Source organism: Amphiprion ocellaris, chromosome 22 (assembly GCF_022539595.1).
Source record: "Amphiprion ocellaris isolate individual 3 ecotype Okinawa chromosome 22, ASM2253959v1, whole genome shotgun sequence".
NCBI lineage: Eukaryota > Metazoa > Chordata > Actinopteri > Pomacentridae > Amphiprion > Amphiprion ocellaris.
In genome coordinates, this window is record NC_072787.1 from 27,334,567 (window position 1) to 27,354,123 (window position 19,557).

Here is a 19,557-nt window from a genome sequence, read left to right on the forward strand (position 1 = left end):
AAAAAAACGCCTTACTATACTATGTCGTAAAAATTGAGATTTTTCAAACATGTTGTAAAAACGTGCCATATGATGAAATAATGTAAAGGAGGGCGTGAAACACACTCCAGAAAGGTTTTCTTTGAAAAAAAACTCATCATGAATTTTGGCGCAAAAAAAACGCCTTACTATACTATGTCGAAAAAAGATGCGATTTTTCAAACATGTTGTAAAAACGGATCATATGATGAAATAATGTAAAGGAGGGCGTGAAAAACACTCCAGAAAGGTTTTCGTTGAAAAAAAAAATCATCATGAATTTTGGTGCATAAAAACACCTTACTATACTATGTCGAAAAAAGATGCGATTTTTCAAACATGTTGTAAAAACAGATCATATGATGAAATAATGTAAAGGAGGCCGTGAAAAACACTCCAGAAAGGTTTTCGTTGAAAAAAAAAAAATCATCATGAATTTTGGCGCAAAAAAACGCATTACTATACTATGTCGAAAATATAGTATGTCGTCACATTTTGGACGACATACTAAAGTATGACATTTTTGCATTTGAGACAACATGCTGAACTATGATGTCTCATAGTTCACTTAATTTGATGATCTGAAGCATTAAAGTGAGACAAACGTACAAACAGAAGACTGCAGTTCAATCATTTATCATATACAGACATGGTAAAGTTTCATTTTAGTTTCTTTTAACAGCATTAAAATATTTGAGCCTTCATACAGTTCAGTGCAGTTTTATGTTAAAACAGCTTCAACACAATAATTCATCTTAGTTTTACAAAATAAACAGTATATCACACGGGTGTCTGAACATAGTGTTTGGCCTCGCCCACAACACATATGGCCCCACCCACAACACGTGACATCAGAGCAGCGCCCCACCTGAGGATCCTGATTACTGAAGTCTATCGTTTGCTTTTTGAAACAAGTTGACTTAAACGAAAAATCCGAACCACTGAGGGAAAAACATCTGGAAAATAAAGTCACAATATTTTAGGAGTCAAGTCAAAAATGTCAAAATAATTTTATTCTAATTATCTTGCGAACAACAGAGGCCGACTTTATTCTCATAAGACTCAACAAATTTATATAAACTTGTTCTTGATTTGATTCATGGCATTTCTGACAATAAAAGCAATGTACTGAAATATCTTCATACTTCCTGTGTTAAGTAGTTTCATCTAATTAAACTGGCTCTTTTAAAATAAAACTTGTGATGTTTTGCAGCATTTCATCAAAACGTGACTTTATCCGCCAAATATTTGATACTTTTTCATGCTTCAATCTCATTAAAATTTCCACGAGTTTGTTTGTCCAATCTCAGTGATGTTTGTTTTTTAATCTGATTTAAATGCTCCATTGTTGTTTCAGTTGCTGCTCTGTGGTCAAAGATAACAGTAAACAGTGAATAACCGTTCCACTTCCTGTTAGCATCGAAGTACGTGGCAATCTTCTGGTTCTTCACACGGTGGAAGGTTTCATCAGCGCCTGTTCTCCAAACAGCTGCTTGAAGTGAACCACATGTTCCTCACAGTGTTCTCCTGGAGGAAACACACAAAGGCTTCATTATTATTTAGTTATTTTTAACACAAACAGAAAAAAAAAATAAAAAATCACAGTCCGATATTTTACAGATTATGTGGTCAGCAAAAAAACCCCAAACGTATTGATTTAATCCGCGATATTGCACAGAAAAATCTGATTTCATGGCAGTTAAATCATTTAAAGCACTTTTTTTAGCTCTCTGAACACCAAATTCAACATCATTCATCTGCCAGAAACTGCAAAAACAGAAGGAATTTTTAGATTTTCAACCCTCCAATGGTCGGTTTCATCTGGAAAATGAACCAAATCTAAGATTAAATTGCGTTATTCCAGACTAACACTTTCCACGTGACTTTTCAGTTGAACTGCAGGCAGTGTTTTTCAGAGCCGAAGTCATTAAGCATCACAGACGACTTTGTCATGGTGCCCCTTTATCAGCTAAATCGGGACCAGTTCTTAAATATACTAATAGAAATAGTTAAACATCCAGAATAAGTACAGCATCTGAGGACACCTGGAAAAATATTCTACATATTGATTCCAGGTTTTGGAGTCATTTCTGACAAGTTTTCTGTGGTTTTGGTAAAGTTTACCGTCTGGTGAATGAACTCTGGGTTTGTTCTCACCAGGGTTGAAGGCTGGACTTCCTCTGAGCCGCTGGTTCCGCTGCTGGAACGACCTGAACACGGTGTAGAACAACATCTGGTCTCCGGTCTGACGCGCTGCATCCAGAAACTTCCGGGCCGAAACGTTGTCGTGGCCACCTGGAGGACAGAAAGCAGCTCCGTTAAAACAAACTTTAAACCGCTAAAATGAACTGTGAAGGTGACGTGAACGTACCGACGCTGCGGATGAATCTGAGCGCGCCCAGAACCTGCTGCTTGGACAGAAGAACCTCAACGATCTCATCATTCGCCGTGGAAAGACGCTGAAACACAAAAAGGAAACATTTCTTCATGTGGACTTTAAGTTTTCATTTCTGCTGTTGAACTCAAACTAAATACGATCAATAAGATCAATATCATTTACATTATTTTTCTGAACAGTTTGTGACACATCAGCATCATGTTGAACTCTGTCCATGTCTAGTTTTATGCTTCCAGCTGCTGTTTTTCCTTCTTACATCACAATATTTCATTTTTCAGATGTAATTTCATCATCACGTATTTCTCATCTTACTTTCTATACCATTTGTTTGTTCACTGCATTTTATTTTTTGGTGCAATATTTATTTTTTTTATTTGCTGGGTAACTTTTTTGGTTTAATCAACATTTTTTTTGGTGCAATATCGTTTTATCTTCCAGGTATTTTTTTTTTGGGGGGGGGGACAATATTTTTATTTTTATCCTCCAGGTGCAGCATTACTTCCACCAAATTATTTATTTTTTAATATTTTTTTCAGTGCAGTATTTTTTTTTAATGCAACTTTTTATTTTACTTTTAAGTTACTTCATTTTAGTGCAATACTGTTTATTTTCCAGGCAATTTTTTGTTTTTTTACTTTTCAGGTTCAGTTTTTTTTAATGTACTTTTTTTGATGCAATATTTATTTCTCATTTTTAACGTACTTTTTTGAGCAATACTTTTGTTTTCCATGTGTTTTCTTTTCTTTAGGTGTAATATCTTTATTTTCCAGGTAAAGAAGTTTTTCCCCTCAGGTACTATTTATTTATTTTACAGATACTATTTTTATTCTTCCAGTGCATTTTTTTGGTAATTGTCCATGTGCAATATTTTCTTTGTTTTTAATGTACAAATTATTATGATTTCTTTAGGTGCAGTTAATTTTTATCTAATGTACTTTTTTTAAAAACTGTGTAATACTTCATTATTTTCCAGGTAATTATTATCTTTTTATTTTGTGTGCAATATTTATTCATTTATTTTTCAAGTGCTATATTTTTTTCCAGATACAGTTTTTAAATCTTCAGGTACATTTTTTTTTGTTATTTTTCAGATGTAATTTCATCATTATGTGAAATATTTCTTGTCTTACTTTCTATTAAAGTAATATTTTATTTAATTATTGTTTCCTGCTTATAGTTTCCTGATATTTGTGCACCTTTTATCCCAGACGCTGAAACCTAAAGTCGTACCTTGAGCATGTCCAGAGAGAGCTGGTGAGCAGGAGGATAGGTGCTCTCCAGAGACAGCAGCAGACACGCCTGAGGGCCACAAACACACAATAAACACACAATGAACACTGAATTTCTCTGTTTTATGTGGTTGGTTTGTATCTGAGACTCACCAGAGGTTTGGAGTCGCTGAGGACGTGGTACTGCAGGAACTGGTGCAGCATGTAGAACAGGTTGTGTTGGACCAGAGTCTTGATCACCAGCTCATACAGGTAATGCTGAAACACAAACGTTATCATTAGAAACATCACTACAAACGTTATTATCATCTGATCTCCCTCAACGTTTACACACCATGAACTGTGGACATTTTCAACAGTAGAGATGGTTAAAGGGTGAGGAGGCGTCACTCTGCCTGGTTTTACCTGGACGGTGATCTGGTGCTGGTTCAGAGAGCGGATGTACTCCATCAGCACGGCGATCACAAACTTATGGGACACTTCCTGTAGACACACAGCACACGTTTATTAACAAAAATATTAATTATCAATGTTTTAGATGTTTATACGTCTCTTATGGGCTCAAAGTAGAACGTTTAAACCAAGTTTCAGGCGTGTTATTGTGTGTTATTGTGTGTTACCGTACCTTCCTCTCTGTGAACGATGACAGGACGTGTGTGTACATGTCTGATTGGTCGATGACCGCCTGGGTTCTGACGGGGCGTTTCTGGGCGGCGCTGCCTCGACTCGGTCCGGACTCCATCGCCTACAAACACACAACGGTTGTCATCACTGGTTTGTTGGGGAACCTTTAACAAACTAACGGTTGTCATCGTTGGTTTGTTGGGAACCTTTAACTAATGTCCAGCCGTCACTCACCACCGTGTAGCTCTGCTCCGCCTCCAGGTATTCTTTATACACCTGGTTGAGTTTGTCGAAGACAGTCGCCACCACAGGAAGACTTCCTTTAACGCCACCCTCCAGAACTATGACGGAGACAGTTAGCCATTAGCATGATGCTAGAGAAGTTAGCAGTTAGGAATTTAACAACAACGTACTCTGGGAGCAGACGGACAGGATGACCATCTTGCAGTCTCGGCGTCGTAACAGGAAGTCCATCAGCTTTCCTTTGTCCTGCAGCAGGTTGACTGTTGGATGCAGCTTCACCTGCAGGTACCATAGGTAACCTGGAGAACAGGTGAACACACTCATCAGCAAGGACTCTCATACCTGGATAATTCACTTTAGTCTGTTAAAGGGTTAAATGACTAGCTAATGGATACTAGAGACTAGCCTAGGGATGCTAATTGCTACCCTACAGACCCTAGTGACTAGCCTAGGGATCTTAGTGGCTACCTCAAGGATGTCAATGGCCTGCCTAAGAATGCTAGTTGCTAGCCTTCTAAGTGACTGGTGTCAGTGACTAGCTTAAAAATACTGGTAAATAGCCTGAGATTTAAGTGACTAGCCTAGGAGTGCTAGTGAAAAGTCTAGAAACACTAATTGCTAGCCTAGGAATCTTAGTGACTAGCCCAAGGAGGCTAATGACTAGCCTACAGATGTTACTTGTTAGCGTAGAGATCTTGGTAACAAGTTCAAAGATGAAAATGACTAGCCTAGAGATATTAGTGACTAACCTACAGGTGATAGCCACTAGTCTAGGGCTCTTACAGAATTTACAAACTATACTAGGAATTTTAGTGACTAGGACAATGGTCACTAGTATTGGGATTGTAGTGACTAGCTAGGGATGCTAGATTAGACTAGAAAAACTAATTGATAGCCTAGGGATGTTACTGACTAGCCTAGGGGTGCTAGTGACATGCCGTGGGATGCTAGTCACTAGAAATGTTAGCTGTTAAATACTGTTATACTAATGTTAGCTCTAGAAATACTAGTTGCTAGCCTATGGATCTGTGACCAGCACAGGGATGCTAGTCTCTAGCCAAAAAAAGCTAGTTGTGAGCCTGGGGATCTTATTGACTAAGATTTGATTTGAGATTTGTCTTGGAATGTAATTTACTAGCCTAGTGACTAGATGCTAGTGACTAGCCTAGCCTACGGATGGTAGTTGCAACTAGAATACTAGTCTCTAGCCTTGGGATGTAAGCGAGTAGCCCAAGGATGCTAATGACTAGCCTAGAGATGTTAGCCGTCTTGCGTTGGGATGCTAGTCGCTACCCTGGGGATCTCAGTGACGAGCCCAAGGATGCTAATGACTAGCCTAGGGGTGCTAGTCGCTACCCTGGGGATCTCAGCGACGAGCCCAAGGATGCTAATGACTAGCCTAGGGGTGCTAGTCGCTACCCAGGGGATCTCAGTGACGAGCCCAAGGATGCTAATCACAGTGTTCTCCTGGAGGAAACACACAAAGGCTTCATTATTATTTAGTTATTTTTAACACAAACAGAAAAAAAAAATAAAAAATCACAGTCCGATATTTTACAGATTATGTGGTCAGCAAAAAAACCCCAAACGTATTGATTTAATCCGCGATATTGCACAGAAAAATCTGATTTCATGGCAGTTAAATCATTTAAAGCACTTTTTTTAGCTCTCTGAACACCAAATTCAACATCATTCATCTGCCAGAAACTGCAAAAACAGAAGGAATTTTTAGATTTTCAACCCTCCAATGGTCGGTTTCATCTGGAAAATGAACCAAATCTAAGATTAATTGCGTTATTCCAGACTAACACTTTCCACGTGACTTTTCAGTTGAACTGCAGGCAGTGTTTTTCAGAGCCGAAGTCATTAAGCATCACAGACGACTTTGTCATGGTGCCCCTTTATCAGCTAAATCGGGACCAGTTCTTAAATATACTAATAGAAATAGTTAAACATCCAGAATAAGTACAGCATCTGAGGACACCTGGAAAAATATTCTACATATTGATTCCAGGTTTTGGAGTCATTTCTGACAAGTTTTCTGTGGTTTTGGTAAAGTTTACCGTCTGGTGAATGAACTCTGGGTTTGTTCTCACCAGGGTTGAAGGCTGGACTTCCTCTGAGCCGCTGGTTCCGCTGCTGGAACGACCTGAACACGGTGTAGAACAACATCTGGTCTCCGGTCTGACGCGCTGCATCCAGAAACTTCCGGGCCGAAACGTTGTCGTGGCCACCTGGAGGACAGAAAGCAGCTCCGTTAAAACAAACTTTAAACCGCTAAAATGAACTGTGAAGGTGACGTGAACGTACCGACGCTGCGGATGAATCTGAGCGCGCCCAGAACCTGCTGCTTGGACAGAAGAACCTCAACGATCTCATCATTCGCCGTGGAAAGACGCTGAAACACAAAAAGGAAACATTTCTTCATGTGGACTTTAAGTTTTCATTTCTGCTGTTGAACTCAAACTAAATACGATCAATAAGATCAATATCATTTACATTATTTTTCTGAACAGTTTGTGACACATCAGCATCATGTTGAACTCTGTCCATGTCTAGTTTTATGCTTCCAGCTGCTGTTTTTCCTTCTTACATCACAATATTTCATTTTTCAGATGTAATTTCATCATCACGTATTTCTCATCTTACTTTCTATACCATTTGTTTGTTCACTGCATTTTATTTTTTGGTGCAATATTTATTTTTTTTATTTGCTGGGTAACTTTTTTGGTTTAATCAACATTTTTTTTGGTGCAATATCGTTTTATCTTCCAGGTATTTTTTTTTTGGGGGGGGGGACAATATTTTTATTTTTATCCTCCAGGTGCAGCATTACTTCCACCAAATTATTTATTTTTTAATATTTTTTTCAGTGCAGTATTTTTTTTTAATGCAACTTTTTATTTTACTTTTAAGTTACTTCATTTTAGTGCAATACTGTTTATTTTCCAGGCAATTTTTTGTTTTTTTACTTTTCAGGTTCAGTTTTTTTTAATGTACTTTTTTTGATGCAATATTTATTTCTCATTTTTAACGTACTTTTTTGAGCAATACTTTTGTTTTCCATGTGTTTTCTTTTCTTTAGGTGTAATATCTTTATTTTCCAGGTAAAGAAGTTTTTCCCCCTCAGGTACTATTTATTTATTTTACAGATACTATTTTTATTCTTCCAGTGCATTTTTTTGGTAATTGTCCATGTGCAATATTTTCTTTGTTTTTAATGTACAAATTATTATGATTTCTTTAGGTGCAGTTAATTTTTATCTAATGTACTTTTTTTAAAAACTGTGTAATACTTCATTATTTTCCAGGTAATTATTATCTTTTTATTTTGTGTGCAATATTTATTCATTTATTTTTCAAGTGCTATATTTTTTTCCAGATACAGTTTTTAAATCTTCAGGTACATTTTTTTTTGTTATTTTTCAGATGTAATTTCATCATTATGTGAAATATTTCTTGTCTTACTTTCTATTAAAGTAATATTTTATTTAATTATTGTTTCCTGCTTATAGTTTCCTGATATTTGTGCACCTTTTATCCCAGACGCTGAAACCTAAAGTCGTACCTTGAGCATGTCCAGAGAGAGCTGGTGAGCAGGAGGATAGGTGCTCTCCAGAGACAGCAGCAGACACGCCTGAGGGCCACAAACACACAATAAACACACAATGAACACTGAATTTCTCTGTTTTATGTGGCTGGTTTGTATCTGAGACTCACCAGAGGTTTGGAGTCGCTGAGGACGTGGTACTGCAGGAACTGGTGCAGCATGTAGAACAGGTTGTGTTGGACCAGAGTCTTGATCACCAGCTCATACAGGTAATGCTGAAACACAAACGTTATCATTAGAAACATCACTACAAACGTTATTATCATCTGATCTCCCTCAACGTTTACACACCATGAACTGTGGACATTTTCAACAGTAGAGATGGTTAAAGGGTGAGGAGGCGTCACTCTGCCTGGTTTTACCTGGACGGTGATCTGGTGCTGGTTCAGAGAGCGGATGTACTCCATCAGCACGGCGATCACAAACTTATGGGACACTTCCTGTAGACACACAGCACACGTTTATTAACAAAAATATTAATTATCAATGTTTTAGATGTTTATACGTCTCTTATGGGCTCAAAGTAGAACGTTTAAACCAAGTTTCAGGCGTGTTATTGTGTGTTATTGTGTGTTACCGTACCTTCCTCTCTGTGAACGATGACAGGACGTGTGTGTACATGTCTGATTGGTCGATGACCGCCTGGGTTCTGACGGGGCGTTTCTGGGCGGCGCTGCCTCGACTCGGTCCGGACTCCATCGCCTACAAACACACAACGGTTGTCATCACTGGTTTGTTGGGGAACCTTTAACAAACTAACGGTTGTCATCGTTGGTTTGTTGGGAACCTTTAACTAATGTCCAGCCGTCACTCACCACCGTGTAGCTCTGCTCCGCCTCCAGGTATTCTTTATACACCTGGTTGAGTTTGTCGAAGACAGTCGCCACCACAGGAAGACTTCCTTTAACGCCACCCTCCAGAACTATGACGGAGACAGTTAGCCATTAGCATGATGCTAGAGAAGTTAGCAGTTAGGAATTTAACAACAACGTACTCTGGGAGCAGACGGACAGGATGACCATCTTGCAGTCTCGGCGTCGTAACAGGAAGTCCATCAGCTTTCCTTTGTCCTGCAGCAGGTTGACTGTTGGATGCAGCTTCACCTGCAGGTACCACAGGTAACCTGGAGAACAGGTGAACACACTCATCAGCAAGGACTCTCATACCTGGATAATTCACTTTAGTCTGTTAAAGGGTTAAATGACTAGCTAATGGATACTAGAGACTAGCCTAGGGATGCTAATTGCTACCCTACAGACCCTAGTGACTAGCCTAGGGATCTTAGTGGCTACCTCAAGGATGTCAATGGCCTGCCTAAGAATGCTAGTTGCTAGCCTTCTAAGTGACTGGTGTCAGTGACCAGCTTAAAAATACTGGTAAATAGCCTGAGATTTAAGTGACTAGCCTAGGAGTGCTAGTCACTACCCTGGGGATCTCAGTGACGAGCCCAAGGATGCTAATGACTAGCCTAGGGGTGCTAGTTGCTAGCCAGGGGATCCCAGTGACTCTCAGTAGTCTTATTTCTGAGGCTCCTCCCCCTGGACTGTTCATGTCTGCCGGTGTCTGAATTACCTTCACTGGCGCTGATGATGATGTCGGGCTGGAAGACACTCCAGGAGGACGAGTCTGCAGAGACAGTCAGGAAATAAACCCTCTGACGGACAGAATAAACTAATAAACAGCTTGAGTTTGAAGGATACAGAGCTGGCATGGCACTGGAGGCTGAGAGGGAACGACTGCTGGACCTGCAGAGACGAGAAGAGACGATGAAGAACCCTCAGACAGGAGAAGCTAAGCGCTAACTCCTGTGCAACGAGGTTTACCTGCCAGTGGCATCCTATAGGGGTGTATGGACCGGGCAGGCAGGACGGGCTGGTGGGTGTTGACGGCACAGTCAGGTTCCTTCAGGTTGATGTCGAAGATCAGAGACGTCTGAAGCACGAGGCAGAAACAGGAAACATCGTTAGTTAGCTGCTAAAACGTCTCATTGGTTCATTGGGTTTCCCAACGTTCATCGACCTGAGAGCTCTGGTGATGAACCACCACCAGGTTGTCCACGATGTTCAGAGCAAACTTCCCCGTCGTGTTCAGCTTCAATACGTGGCTCTTCTTACAGGCTCCCTCCCTGAAAACAAAACACCAAAACGACCAATCAATCAATCGATCAATACGTACAAACATGGATGACTTATTCTCATCTGAGTCGACATTAAAATGAACATTTTTGTGCCATTTGCGAGGCTCACGTTTTGTTTTGATGTATTTTGCTGATGTTGCTACGCTAATGCTACCACTTGGAGATATGCTAACGCTAGCTGGAGTAGATGTTTAGATAAAACATTTAACACATATTGGTTCCAGACATCCGTTATCAGACGATCAATAATCAGTCCCAGAAACCTCAGAGAGTTCTAAAGGTTACTGAAAACAAAAAGACGTGTTTCAGGTCTTGATGTCTTTTGTTATCCAATTCATGATTCCAAAATAAGTGTTCGTAGCTAGCCCAGAGATCTGAATGATAATCCCAAGGATGCTAATGACTAGCGTACAGATGCTAACGTCTTGCCTTGGCATGCTAGTTGCTACCCTGGAGATCTCAGTGACGAGTCTAATGGCTAGCCTAGACGGTCCAGGGATTAGAAACTGGAGCAAAACGCAACCAGGAAGCAGAATGATTTCACCTTTCTGACAGAAACCAAAGTGGACAGAAGCTAACGCTAGAGGAGCTAAATAAGAGGAGCTGCTGGGTGTTTACCTGGGCAGGTGGTACAGAACCACCTCTGCACTGGGACTGTTGGCCGTTCTGGAGTGATGTTTCAGATACATGACGTACAGCTGACCGTAACTGCAGACAGACGGAGGCGTTCAAGCAATATTTAATTTCACATTTAAACACAAAAACTGAACAAACTGTGCTTGTGTGACGAACATGGTTGCCATGGCGATGTCTCTCTCTGACAGGCTGAGTTTGGCGGGTTTGGGGATGACTGGCAGCTCGATCTCGAACTTGGACATCTTGGACATGGTCCCGTTCTGAAAAACAACAAATTACATCGAAAAAAGGTCAAATAACAAACCACAGAAACTTTATTTATACCAATTAGCTCATCAGAAATAATTACAAAAAGCAGAGATGCAGGTGTGATGCTAAATAGAACAGCAGACACCTGAGCTTTAATATATTCATGATATTAATTCCGAACACAGTGACAAGTTGTAAATCCTCCACATATCTTGTGCTAACTCCGCTAACTGTGCTAGAGACACTTCAGGAAAAATAACATTTAAACATGATGCTGCAATTTAAACTGTGAAAAGCTACTGTTTTATGTAATCGACGGAGCCCAAACACAGCGAGAAATTCTAAATACTCCAGATGTCCTTTGCTAACTCCACTAACTGTGCTAGCCACACCTCAGGAACAATGACAAATAAACACAATGCTGCTGCAGTATTCTGTATAAACTGCTCTCTTACAGCTCTTCCTGTACAATAACTTCATGTTTTCTCCTGATATCTTTCTGACAACGCTAACAGACGTGCAGCTCGACTATTCTGCATCAATCCAAGGATTCTTCTACACATCTTCATGAGATTTTCACTGTATTTCTGGTCTTCCTCTAACCAGTGAGGGATGAATAATTATGAATTGTGACTGATGAGCTTTTACTCTGAAGGCGAAGGGCTGCAGGATGTTTCCCTGGACGGTGGTGGACAGCAGGATGACGGCCGTCTCTGGACAGTACTGGTACCAGTTCACATTGATGCTCTGATTCTTTAAGAGCTTCAGGCTGCGCTTGTCTGGAAACACCTGAACACACACAACACAAACACACACCTGAACATCTTCCTCCATCTTACTGCAGAAATAACCACATTTCTGAGTTCTTTCTCCTTCCTCATGGTTGAAAAATGAACCACAGAGAGGAAAAATGAAACAGGAAGAAAAGAAAACCCCTGAAATGACTTCAGAGGTTTCACTTTAAAGGAAGTACTTCTACACCATCAGTTATTTTTGTACCTCATCTTTGTGTAATCATTTTTGCAATTTTTTGTATCATTTGTGCCATTGTACAAACTTTTGGTGTTATTTTGTGTATTTTTTTGGTCATTTTAGCAAATTTTTGTGTATATTTATGTCATTTTAGCATCTTGCTGTGTCGTTTTTCTATCTTTTTAGCAACTTTTTGCATCATTTTTGTGTCGTACACAAAAAGTTGTGTCATTTTAGTGCCAAATTAGCAACTTTTTGTGTATTTTTGTGTCATTTTAGCATCTTTCTGTCTTTTTTGTGTAAATTTAGCTTCCTTTAGTGTCATTTTGTTTTCTTGTACCAATTTAGCAACTTTTTCTGTATTTTTGTGTCATTTAAGCATCTTTTGTGTGAATTTTATGTGTTTTTGTGTCATATTAGTTTCATTTTAACAACTTTTAGTGTCTTTTTGTGTTTTCTTGTGCCAATCTAGCAACTTTGTGTATTTTTTGTGTTATTTAACATCTCTGTGGCATTTTTGGAACTTATTGCATCACATTAGCAACTTTTGAGTGAGGTTCAAGTGTTTTTGCATCATTATAGCAACTTTTGCGTGAGTTTTATGTCATTTTTGTTTCATTTTAGCTACTTTTAGTGTCATTTTGTGGGGCTTTTAACAACATTGTGTGCATTTTTGTCTCAATTTGGCAACTTTCTGCCTCATTTTAGCAAGTTTTGTGTGAGTTTCTCTGTGTCTTTCTGAGTCCTACTGTCAGAAAGCATTTCTGATTTTCTCTCCTTCATTCTGGCTCCATTGAGCTGCATGATTTTAGATTGAACAATGAATAAACAGTGAAGAAAAACATCCAGAAACTGCTGCTTTTATCACAGCTGCTTCTTTGTTTTTTAGTGTTGTTTTGTTTTCCTGAAGTTTTGTGGCTCTGGATGAACATTTAAACCATAAAAAGCAGACAGGAAGAGTTTCTCTGATGGGTAAAACAGTCTAAACACAGTAAACTCTGATGATCTGATGGTTACCTGGTAGAACTCGATGCCCTGGTCGGTGATGAAGACGATCTCGTTCCAGTTGGTCCAACAGAATCCCAGAACGTTGGCGTTCTTCGTCTGCAGAACAAAAAAAGCAATAGTTTTCCTCCAGATCAGACGTTAAGGTGACGTTTAACCAGCAGAGGGCGCCGTACCTTACACTCCTGACTGAATTCAGTGTGAGGATAGTCGGGGATGAAGTTGATGAAATCCTGCAAACACACAAGAAATAAAACGCAAAAATCAGATTATTTAATCAGATCAGAGCCCCTTTAGAGAGAAATGAGTCACATGATCAACGCATTAAATACATGACAGAAGAATGAAAAAAAATGTGTCAAAAATGCCAATATGAGTCGTTTTGGGTCATTTTTGAGTCAATTTTGACCAATTTTTTGTCACTTCAGACCATTTTTGTTTTATTTGGGGTCATTTTTGAGTTGTTTAGGACAATTTTTGAGCCATTTTAGACACAAATAACATAGTTTCCAGCAGTTCTGAATGATTTAATGTCTCCAGTAGAGAACAAATGTTATTACTGGCTTTTAAAAATGGAAAAAAGTGGCAAAATGTCCAATCCGTGGTGGTATAGTGTCCCCATAAAGTTCCTGTAAGTGTATATCTATGGATGGATCCATATTTCCACTAAAATACAGTCTTTGGTCGACATTTCAACAACTGTTGAGGCTCTAACATCAATAGAATCTGATGTTTGGTAAATATGACCAGACCAGGTTCCAGTTTTTAGATATTTTGACATAAAAATGTCAACGACTCCATCTGGAGGAGATTTGGTTTCCTTTTGGACATTTTTTTGGGTAACTTCTGACATTTTTTGAGTCATTTTACATAATTTTGATTGATTCCGGACAATTTTTGAGTCGTTTTCCACAAGTTCTGAGTCAGTTTGACAATTTTTGCACCATTTTTTCAGAGGTTTTAACAAAGTATTTTCACCCAAAAATGGGAAAATGTGCATGTGATGTGTGGAAAGTTTGACCAGACAAGGTTCCAGTTTTGTTATTCTGACAGAAAATGTCAACCTGAGTCCATCTGGACAAGTTTTGGGGTCATTCTGGACATTTTTTTTGACAATTTAAAGTCATTTTAAAGCAGTTTTGATTGATTTTGGACAATTTCTCGGTCATTTTCTAAAGGTTTTTAGCATTATCGCTTAAAATTGGAAGAAAAGTGGAAAATGTTCAATCCAGGCTGATCTAGTGTCTCCATAAAGTTCCTGTAAACTTATATATCTATGGATGGATCCATATTTCTACTAAAATCTAGTCTCTTTATCGTCCTCGTTTTGATTTCTCTCATTTGTCTAGTTTCGGTTTGTTTCTTCACAAGTTGTTCTACTGATTTACTGACATCATAGCTGCAGGTTTATTTAATTATTTACTTTAGGAGCTGCAGATTAAAGCGAACGGAGCAAAGAGAGCCGAGAACTCACCACAGATTTGGAGGTTCTCTGAACTGCCAGGATCTTATTTCCAATAGAGAACTTGATGCATTTCACCTCCCCTTTATCATCCATCCTGAACAGGAAAAAACACAAATAACTCAGAGAAACTGTTGGTTTAGTAATGGAAATCAGAAAAAAACAACAGTTCTGGGTCTCTTATTGATGACAAACTGCTCAATATAACAAATTTCTCATTTAGTTTTGGAAATATATTCAGGTTAATGTCACAGAACTGAAAATATTCACATTTAAGAAGCTGCAATCAGAGAATTTAGTTGGTTTTCTTTGTTAAAAAAAAAAACAACTTCTCAGACTGGTTAATCAATAATGGAATGGGTTAATGTGATAGAACATGATAAGATTTTCTTTAATCTCACAGTCCTGTCTTAGTTTCCTGTATATTCTGACGTACCTGAAGGCAACACTGCTCTTGTCATCTGGACCTTTAACCACCACACCTGTAGCTCCACCTGAACGCACCGCGAACACCTGAAAAACAAAAAGAAACATTTATTCTAAACTCTAAAGACATGTACAAAAGATCCACTATAGCCCTGTATGGGATGTTTACACTTTATTTTACTTTTTATTAGGCATTTTTTCATTTATTTAAAGTCAGAACACTGAGGAAAAGTACATTTATTTGAGCAAAACATTTAAACATCAAGACAATTAAAAGTTTTCCACATAAAAACTTAAAACAAAATGTAAAAGAGGCACAAAGCAATAAAGAAAAATGAATTCAAAGAGTTACATAAAGAATAAAGAAACAGGATAAAACCACAAAGTAAAAGATTTAAGTTAAGTTTTCTGGGAGTTATTTCAGATTTTACCGTGTAAAAAGGACACAAAAAGATGCTAAAATGACATGAAAATGACAAAAAAGAAAGAAATGACACAAAATTGAAATACTGCAATTTATAATGAAATACTGCACATGAAGATGACCTATTGCACATTAACTTTAACATTGTTAACATTAATATTAGTACCTATGATTATGAAAATTAATTATTGCATGTATAATAAAAGTTGTGCACTGAAAAGGGCAGCTAATGCACATGACACTGAATTATTGCATAGAATAACAAAATGGAAATTTTGAAATTGAAAAAAAAATCCACATTACAGAAAAAAATTATGAATTTAACTATTGCACGTTATAATAACTGCACATGAAACTAAATTATTACATATAATAAAAACAAAATGTGGACAGGAAATGGAAATTTTGCACAAGAAATTGAAATATTGCACATTGATTTTTTTAAACCAATGAATCAAAGACAGAACACTATTATTACTTTAACAGAACTAATAGTAACAGAAGTAAAGAAATTGAAAAAATTACAGGAAAAATATAGATTTTTAACTATTGCACGTTATATAATTGCATGTGGAAATTAATGATTGTATAAAAAAAAATTTAGCACAGCAAAAGGAAATATTGCACTAGAATTTTAAATATTGCACATTATTTATGAAATATTGCACAACAAAAAGAAAAAAAGTCCACGTTACAGTAAAGTCTTGCAGATTATAATTTAGTGTCTTAAACAAACCAACGAAGAAGATTAAAGCGTACAGATGACGTCACTGAAAAAGGCCAAAGTTGTAGTCCTGCTGTTTGACTTTACACTAGCTACCGGTTAATTTGAAAAAAAATCGATATTTTTCTCACATTAAAAGTCAAATCAACTTGTCAGCTTTGAAGGAACTCTTTTAAACTAACTCTTATTTAGACTAAAATGTCGCAGGATTTTACCGACGCGCCGACATTTGAATGTTTTTAAACTCCCCGAAACTGTCAGTTAGCAGCTAGCCGTTAGCATGCTAACTAGCTCACCTGCTTGTTAGCTTCGTCGAAGAAGACGTTGTTGACGCTGGACGCGTGCTCGAACTGGACCGGGTTCTCGCTGAGCTCCAGGTAGTGCTGCTGCGGCGGTTCCGTCATCCTCGCACCGGTCCGGGGCTCCGGGTTCCACCGGCGAAGCAGCGACTCGACTGACAGGAGGAGGCGGCGACTCCTCAGCGCCTTCAGAGCGCCGGATGTCCCCGGCAAACCTTCACAGTAAAAGCGCGGACTTTATTCAATAAACTAGAATAGTAGAGATTTACTAATGCAGATGCTGCTCCAAAAAAGATTGAAATAAGATATAAGCCCCATATAATAGAGAAAATAAAATTCAGTAAGCTAAAATAAAGTGACAAACTGTCTTCTATCATGGGAAACTCCTCCCACCCTCTGCATCAGACTGTGAACTCCTTAAGAAGCTCCTTCAGCAACAGACTGGTTCACCCTAAACGTAAGAAGGAACGTTTCCACAGGTCGTTTATTTCATCATCTGTTAGATTGTACAATGCCGCACTATAAACTCCACCGTGTACTGTTTACTGCTGCACTTTTTTTCTTCCCCCATTTTAGACACACATCCTCCTGTTTCTGTGCAATAACTGATACCTCATCAGTGCAATAACTGATACCTCATCAGTGCAATAACTGATACCTCATCAGTGCAATAACTGATACCTCATCAGTGCAATAACTGATACCTCATCAGTGCAATAACTGATACCTCATCAGTGCAATAACTGATACCTCATCAGTGCAATAACTGATACCTCATCAGTGCAATAACTGATACCTCATCAGTGCAATAACTGATACCTCATCAGTGCAATAACTGATACCTCATCAGTGCAATAACTGATACCTCATCAGTGCAATAACTGATACCTCATCAGTGCAATAACTGATACCTCATCAGTGCAATAACTGATACCTCATCAGTGCAATAACTGATACCTCATCAGTGCAATAACTGATACCTCATCAGTGCAATAACTGATACCTCATCAGTGCAATAACTGATACCTCATCAGTGCAATAACTGATACCTCATCAGTGCAATAACTGATACCTCATCAGTGCAATAACTGATACCTCATCAGTGCAATAACTGATACCTCATCAGTGTAATAACTGATACCTCATCAGTGCAATAACTGATACCTCATCAGTGCAATAACTGATACCTCATCAGTGCAATAACTGATACCTCATCCTCTTGTATATAATCTTATACATGATATTTCTAAGAAAAAAAATCATCTGTATATAATGTTTTTTCTGCAATTTTTGCACTGTTTCTTTTTCTTATCTATTCCTGCACTACCTTTATACTTTTTCTTTGGCGCTGCTGTAACGGTGAACTTTCCCCACTGTGGGATCAATGAAGTTTATCCTCATCCTTAGTGAAAGCAATATTGCACATTATAATATAATGTTACATGACAATAAAATAATACACATGGAATTAATATATTTCTTTTGATAATTTAATATTGCACATGAAATGAAAACAAATTAATGAACATATTAAATACCGTACAAGAAACTGAAATGTTGCACTAAAATTAGAATTTTGCACATTAAATATTGCATATTACAATTAAATATTGCAAATAGAAACGAATTATTAAATATAATAGTGGACTGTTGTACAAGAAATTGAAATATTCCTCATTATAATCAAATATTGCATATGAAATTTAACTACACTATAATTAAATATTGCAAATGGAAACAAATTATTGAATATTTTGATTAAATATTGTACAAGAAACTGAAATGTTGCATTAAAATTGGAATTTTTCACACAAAATATTGCAGATGATGAATCCTAGGGCCAGTAACCTCCTAAATCAATCAACTAAATTAATTAACTATCAGAGGATTACTGGACCAGCTCTCCATCTAACGGGTCCGGTTCCCGTAGCCCATATGGTACAACCCAGATGAGATCTGAGGAACGTTTAAGCTGGTAAGCGAGAAAATTGGCCTAGCTTCTAACTGCCTCCATCCAGACGCCTATCCTGCTTCCTCTGATAACTAACTCAACTGAGTAGCCACTTTCCAATGGTCAAATTAATTACCAGTCACGTCTGTTAACGGCAGCTTTTCTCTCATCGGATTCTGCACTTGGTAAGTTGCTAGGTTTAAATTTAGAGGTTAAGGAATGGATAACCCCAAGGATAAGTTTAAAAAAGGCCACCCTCGGCCCCAACGACTAGGTAATCTGACAGAACCAGTTTTAGATGTAATGCACACAGTAACCTGACTTTTTACAAACTGAGAAGATATATGTGATTAATTCATTATCATGATAAAAATAAATGGAATTTCCAATCTGTTAACTTTAATTGCAGGATAAATGCTTTATTATAAAATTTCAGCAGGAAAATAGCAATAGCCCATAAATCATCAGACAACCAATTAAACATTAATTCTTATAACAATCCTCTAATATGACTCCTAACTGGAACTATGCTTTTATCTAAGAAGAGCAATAATCACCCAGACTATGTAATTTGGAGGGGGAGAGCAGAGGGTGTGGCCTCACCTGCTGCTCACCTGAAGACCGACGCCCCGCTGGGCTCTGCTCCAGGGAGGAGGTGGAGAGAGAGTTCAGTCCAGATTTAGATCTGCTTGTATCCATTTTTGTTCTTTGGGCCAGTAAAAACTTTGTTAATCCATTCTGGTGTTAATCCTTTGGAAATAGTAGAGTTCAGTTATATTCCTTCAGTCAGCGTTATTTTTAGATCACAGTCTTTTGTAATCCTCAAACAGTGCAGAAAGAGCACTCCTTCAGTCCATAATTCCAATAGAACAGATATTCCTTTGCAGATCATGTTGAATCCCCCGTCCGAGTTACGTGGTAAAATCCCCTTTGCTCAGAGCATTTCTACCCTGGATTGCAACGAGTGACCACCTCGCAACGACTCCCAACTCGTGTCTCGATCCAGTGCAATTTATACAACAACTGAACCTTTTGCATATGCAATGACTGCACCCTTAATTAACATACGTGATGACAGCATCCATCCCCCTCCTTACTCGTGCACTGCTTCCATCCACTGACCTCATGGCCTCTGCGTGCTCTGGAGGAA

At 38.3% G+C, this 19,557-nt stretch overlaps 1 protein-coding gene across 1 annotated transcript; it reads right to left on the reverse strand.

Annotated features, from left to right (window-relative positions):
• Positions 1–638: 638 nt before the first annotated feature.
• Positions 639–19,557, reverse strand: rmc1 (regulator of MON1-CCZ1). The gene is made up of 31 exons (XM_035948518.2): positions 19,022–19,557; positions 16,454–16,671; positions 15,020–15,096; positions 14,596–14,680; positions 13,298–13,354; positions 13,134–13,220; positions 11,793–11,933; positions 11,052–11,155; positions 10,878–10,967; positions 10,142–10,247; positions 9,946–10,054; positions 9,823–9,867; positions 9,695–9,748; positions 9,117–9,245; positions 8,938–9,044; positions 8,705–8,824; positions 8,485–8,562; positions 8,233–8,337; positions 8,081–8,149; positions 6,823–6,910; positions 6,609–6,746; positions 5,971–5,979; positions 4,683–4,811; positions 4,504–4,610; positions 4,271–4,390; positions 4,051–4,128; positions 3,799–3,903; positions 3,647–3,715; positions 2,390–2,477; positions 2,176–2,313; positions 639–1,545 (listed from the first exon to the last, which is right to left on the reverse strand). Exons 1-31 carry the CDS (start codon positions 19,104–19,106, stop codon positions 1,466–1,468), a joined length of 3,015 nt encoding a protein of 1,004 aa, XP_035804411.2. The 5' UTR covers positions 19,107–19,557; the 3' UTR covers positions 639–1,465.

What these genes read in the sequence shown, in the direction of transcription:
- rmc1 (XM_035948518.2), bottom strand. Translation starts at nt 19,106, where the DNA reads ATGGATACAAGCAGATCTAAATCTGGACTGAACTCTCTCTCCACCTCC. An exon ending in TCGACGAAGCTAACAAGCAG is followed by an intron (nt 15,097 to 16,453) that starts GTGAGCTAGTTA and finishes TTTGTTTTTCAG; the next exon opens with GTGTTCGCGGTGCGTTCAGG. An exon ending in AGAGAACCTCCAAATCTGTG is followed by an intron (nt 13,355 to 14,595) that starts GTGAGTTCTCGG and finishes GTGTGTTTGCAG; the next exon opens with GATTTCATCAACTTCATCCC.